The 6085-nt window shown below is 42.4% G+C and overlaps 1 protein-coding gene across 1 annotated transcript in view; it reads left to right on the top strand.

The window, feature by feature from the left end:
* The window catches only part of HRASLS5 (HRAS-like suppressor family, member 5), an 11535-nt gene extending 11428 nt beyond the window's left edge, over positions 1 to 107 (top strand). The window contains exon 6 of the mRNA XM_006903115.1: positions 15 to 107. Within this exon, the coding sequence (XP_006903177.1) occupies positions 15 to 107 (93 nt within the window). The remainder of the gene's footprint in view (positions 1 to 14) is intronic.
* Positions 108 to 6085: the final 5978 nt, after the last annotated feature.

Genomic DNA, 6085 nt, shown 5'->3' with positions numbered 1-6085 from the left:
CATCTACTTTGCAGGTGGAGCATGCCTTGATGGAAGGAGCAAAGGCTGCGGGCGCAGTCCTCTCAGCAGTGGTGGACAGTATAAGGCCCAAGCCAGTGACCGCCTGAGAGCGTGGGACACTCCACGTAGAGAAAGAGCTATGCTGATGGACAACAGAGCATCCTTCCTTCCCCCTGCCTTCCTCTTTCAGTGGACCCCTGTGAAAAACTGGTGGGCTTCTGGAAGAATCTAGAATGTATCCAATTACCCTTCCATAAAATACAACTGATATATGTGATCATGGACTCATAGAGTGGGGCGCTGGTGTTGTGGTGTTGCTTCCCCCAAGTCTCATTGCAGACAGATCATCAGGCCCGTCTTCTGTGCTCCTATGGCATGGATTTGACTGCTACCCTGCAGGTTAATGGCTAAGCACAAGCAGTGGCCAGTGTTAGAATGAAAAGAATGAAATATGTATTATACTCTTATTATGTGCCAGACATAATGCTAAGGATTTCAGATACCTAATTTTTTTTTCGGGACAGGAATAAGCCTTGCTTGTGTGTTTAGGCAGACCCTAATCATGGATGCTGGGCACTGGCTGAAACATTCTGGAAACTTCTACTTGCACATTTTCAGTGGTGAAGTACTATTTTCAGAAGCTCATTTTATTGAACTGAAATAGATCTCTAGCGTCTGTCCATTCATCCTGGTCCTGAGCTTTTAGACTCTACAGTGTGATTCAGAAGGGGGAGACCTTAAGTAAACTTGCAGCAAACATTTTGGGGCCAATTGTCCTTTAATTTTGAAATACTTTTCCCAAGATATGCATTCTTTTTGGAAAGTTATACATTAATTTTGTTTTCTATTGTCAAAATTCTTAATTTAAGTTATAGTCGATAAAGAATAGTTCCATCTTTTCCTTGAGCAGACCGTATGACTAGTCAATGCTTTCTAAAGGTTCAATTAGTGACATTGATTATATTATTTAAATGGTGTGGTATCTTATATTTCCAAGATTTTATCTTATTATGATAAAAAAATCTAGAAATTTCTTTTCTCTCAAGTAAATATATTTTAAAAATGGTTTCTACTGAATGAGGGAGAAGGAGGTGAGAATTTTTTAAATTTATGAAGACTATTGGCATGGCTATTTTGGCTCCACAGTTAACACTCTTGGCACCAGCAGCCAGGAAATGAAAAGACATATTGCGATGGGAAAGTCTGCTGTTAGGGACCTCTCCAAAGTACTGAAGGGCAATGGTGTCACTCTGGAGACTAAGGTGCATCTGATACAGGTCATGGTCTTTGCAATCACTTGTTATGCATCAGAGAGTTGGACAATGACCAAGGGGGATGGAAGGAGAATTGATGCCTTTGAGGTGTGGTGCTGGAGAAGTGTATTGAATGTACCATGGACTGCTAGGAAAACAAACAGATTCATCCTGGAGAGGGTTAGGCCAGGCTGCTCCTTGGAGGCAAGGATTCTGAGGCTTCATCTAACATACTTTGGACATGTTGTAAGGAGGGACCGGTCCTTGGAGAGGGAAGTCATGCTTGGTAGGGTGGAGGGACAGCGCAGGAGGGGAAGACCCTCTATGAGGTGGATTGATTCAGTGACTGGGGTAATCGGGATGGGTGTGTCAGAGGCAGTGAGATTAGCACAGGATAGAGTAGGGTTTAGGGCTGTTGTACATAGGGTCCCTGAGTTGCAAGTGACTTGACAGCACATAACAACAACAACAACAAAACAACATTGGCGTGGTAAGTGAAGGATTTGAACATTTGACTGTGGATTGTGCCAGGTGATAACTGAAGCCACTCATAAAAGCTAGAGAAGGGTTCCCTTGTGTTCATCAAACTGCCTAAAATATAAAAATTGTAGAAGAGAGAAGAGAACCCACAAAGAGTTCAGAGAAGAGATTTTTAGGATCTCTCTTCAGTTTCTCTATTTGGAGAGAATTGTTGTTATTGTTAGGTGCCATAGAGTCAAGAACAACTTACAGTGACTAGACAACAGATCTGAGCCCTGTCCTGTCCTGTGCCGTCCTCATCTCTGACACACTCGCGCTCATTGCTCCAGCCATTGTGTCAATCCGTCTTGTTGAGAGTCTTCCTCTCTGTTACTGACCCTCTACCTTTTTAAACATGGTCTTCACCACTACTTGTTACACATGAAAGAGCTGGACAATGACTAGGGATGACAGAAGAATTGATGCCTTTGAGTTGTGGGGCTGGAGAAGAAGGTTGAACATACCATGGATGGCCAAGACAACAAACAAGTCTGTCCTGGAGTGCCTCCTTGGAGGCAAGGATTCTGAATCTCCATCTCATATACTTTGGGAATATGGCCAGGAGAGACCTCTTCCTGGAAAAGAATATCATGCTTGGAAGGGTGGAGAGACAGCACGGGAGAGGAAGACCCTGGATGGGATGAATTGACATAGTAACTGGGGCGACGGAAGTAGGGATGTTGGAGACAGTGTGACTGGATCAGGATAGGGCAGAGTGCAGACTTAGGGTCATTATGAATCAACAGCACATAACAAAATAACAACAGTATCACATTCTAATTAGGATGTTTCAGCCTGATGTTGGACAATGAATAAGGAAGATGGAAGAAGTTAATCACAAGGGAGATTGTCCATCCTTCTCTCGCAGAGCAGCTGGTGCATTTGAACCGTGTGCTTTTGAAATTGCAGTGCAGCTTCTTACCACTAGACCTCCAGAGCTCCCGAAGGCCATCCGATTGGCTCCTGCAGTTCTCATCCTTATGGCACACACAGAACTGCAAAGAATTGTGGTACAGTCCGGACTCTTGCTTTCCTTATAGGAATGACTACAGCAGAGTGTTTGAGTACAGGGGAAAGGACTGCTTTCCCTTGCTTTGGAAATGTGGTGCCTCATTTGCTGGCTATTTTTTTTTTAAGTTCACAAATGCATCAAGACATATTATGATCATTTAAAAAAATAATGCCTCCTGTAGCACCTGCTCTTTGGGTGGCTTAGAGGATTACATTGTTAAGAGCTGCTCAGTCAGAATTGTCTCACAGCTGACTCTCCGTTGGGTTTTCAGAAACTGTGAATCTCAGGGGTCGGAGGAGATTGCCAATCTTTCTTCTGCAGAGCAGCTGGTGGATTTGAATGATATGCTTTTGGGTTGGCAGTGCAACTCTTTACTCACTAGGCCAACCGGAACTCAGGTTTACAAGGTTAGGGGAGTTGGTCTAATAAATGCTTATGCAATGCCTGGTCGAAAGATCAGGGACTTTGGCTGTGATTTGTGATTATAATCGTTACACTAGATTACTTTTGATGACAAGTTTTTCTTCTCTTTATAAAGTCCGATTAACTGTCCATTTCTCCTTTAACCATTCAAGAACATTTTGTCCTTGGCTGACATGGTTTGTTGCCGTGGAAAGTGAAACAAGTGTTAAGAGCGGAGACACCACCTGTCCCCAGTACTGTCAACATCATCTTTAGGTGTGCATTTCTGAAATGAGGAAGACCAAAGATATCAGGGAATCTGAATGGAAAGAATCAGCATCCCCCTGCCCCCATACAAGTGGAAAGCCCCTGCTAAAGGTGTTTGCAAGTGGGAAATACATTGTAGAGAAACTGCGCAGAGGTGGAGAATGTGGAGGACGTGGAGACACTGAGATAGATGACTTGTCTACATAGTACATCTTTAAAAGTGTGGTGATTAATTGTACATGCCGACTTGGTGAGGCTATGGTTCCCATGATCTGGCCAAACACTGCACTGCTTGCTGTTTCATGGTGTAATCCAAAGTAATATAATGCCACCACCTCCCCATTATAATATAACATAGTATCGGGTGGTGTAGTGTGACATAATGCATTGTAATGCAATGTAACCAATCAGCTGAAAGGGGAGTTTTGTTAGTATAGTGAGATATGCCTCCACTTTATAACCAGCTATTTTGGAAGAAGTAATCTCTCTCTGGATTCTAAACACTTCAGTCTCCTGACCTACGTCTGCTCCACCAGGAGGCTCCAGCCTGACTCCCAATGCACAGATTTGGATTTGTAAACCCCTGTGATTGCATCAGTCCATAATTTTCAGTAAGTCTCTCTGTGTAGCTATACATCTGTCTCACTGGTTCTGTTTTACTAGAGAATTCTGACTAACACAAACTACATTTAAGTCCTTATTTATTAGACCAACTTCTTACATATTCCAGGTTTTCTAAACGATGAGAGAGCAGTGAGAGATTGGCAGGAATTTCCTTCAGCTACTACCTCCTACACTGTAGAACCGGAGTCAGTCTTGTGGGCAAATTCTGAAGGATGTAAAACTTATCCACATGCTTGAGGAATTGAAAACTTGAAGTTCATATATAAATTTGACTGGAAATAAGTGTTGCACAGAAGAATGATAAAAGGAAAAGACTTCATTGCTAATAAACTGGATGAAGAAGAGCTTGACTTAGAATAATGTTTCAGCGTCAGTAACCAGGAGTGTGGGCAGGAGGAGTCATATATTGTAAACTACAAAAGGAAAGTTCAAGTATATCCTTTTCTACTAAAAGGATACACCAAAGTCATTGCCAATTGAAAAAAAAATCCATCATAAGAGCTTTACAACACTGAAGTGGGAGTTTCTTATAAGTGACTTTTATCACTGTTGTTGTTCAGTATAATTGGAGCCACCATCTAATTCTGTAAAATACATTGCTTGGTAGGATATACATGAAGTGTGCTAAGCATGTGGGCCCCTTAAAATAACATAGGATCACTATATTTAATTCAATTAAAATGTCAAGAGAGAAATTTAATCTCCTTGATCCATTTCTGATGATAGTTCTTGTCTGCCTGAGGCAAAGACTTTATTTCCTTAAAGTCTAAAAGCCTCTCCTAATCCATGTCTGCAGTCATAGCAACCTGGTCTCAGACACATGAACAGACACATAGAGACTAGGAAGTAAATTGTCCTTGAAAATTGTAATGAGAGACCAGACACGTGAGGTGTGAATATTGTCTCCTTACTGAGGGGCAGAGGCAGTGGCTTGTTCTTCAATGTTGTTGTTGTGTACCATCGAGTCACAATCGACCCATAGCTGACCCTCTGGCAGGTTTTCAGAGACAGTCGGTTAATTGCATGTGAGGCGATTTGCCATCCTTCTCCTGTGGAGCATCTGGCAGATTTGAACTGTGTGCCTTTGGGATTGCAGCTCAGCTTCTTGCCCCAAGGCCATCAGCGTTTTTCAGTGACTGATTTTAAATGTGAGATTAGACAAAGGTTGTTGTTGTTGTTGTTGTTGTTATGTGCCATCGAGTCGTTTGCGACTCATAGCGACCCTATGTACAACAGCCCTAAACCGTGCTCTATCCTGTGCCAATCTCATTGCCTCTGACAAACCCATCCCGAGTACCCCAGTCACTGAATCAATCCACCTCATACAGGGTCTTCCCCTCCTGCGCTGTCCCTCTACTCTACCCAGCATGATGTCCTTCTCTAAAGACCTGTCTCTCCTTACAACATGTTCAAAGTATGTCAGGCGAAGCCCCAGAATCCTTGCCTCCAAGGAGCAGCCTGATTTAATCCTCTCTAGGATGAATCTGTTTGTTTTCTTTGCAGTCCACGGTACATTTAACACTCTTCTCCAGCACCACAGCTCAAAGGCGTCAATTCTCCTTCTATCCAAGGACAAATGATAAATTGCACTTCTAGAGAAAATGTCAGGAATAAGTGGCATCATTTTCCAAGATAATGAATTGTCAGAGATGATGAAGAGAACGATATATCTCACCACGCTTGCTGATCATTGGCTTCAATCCCAAAAATTTAATGGCAGAAGCTGCCTTAATCTTGAAGATTAGATGGAGGGATTTATTAGGCCTCTGTCTTCCTGGCTTCAGCCAGGTATGACAGTAGAATCCCAGAACAATGGTGGCAACATTTCATTTTCTCTAACCTTTAATTATTTCTAGTATTGAGGCCCAGATGTGAAGGTCAGAAAAGAAATGTCCAATAAGAATGCAAAACCCCAAGATAAAGGTAAATAATCCAATAGAAAAATGGGCACAGGATATGAACAGGCATTTCACCGAAGACAACATTCAGATGGCTAACAAACACATGA

Source organism: Elephantulus edwardii, unplaced genomic scaffold (genome assembly GCF_000299155.1).
Source record: "Elephantulus edwardii isolate Elephantulus edwardi_28Jun2011 unplaced genomic scaffold, EleEdw1.0 scaffold00510, whole genome shotgun sequence".
Lineage (NCBI taxonomy): Eukaryota > Metazoa > Chordata > Mammalia > Macroscelidea > Macroscelididae > Elephantulus > Elephantulus edwardii.
This window is presented reverse-complemented; position numbering and strand designations above follow the sequence as displayed.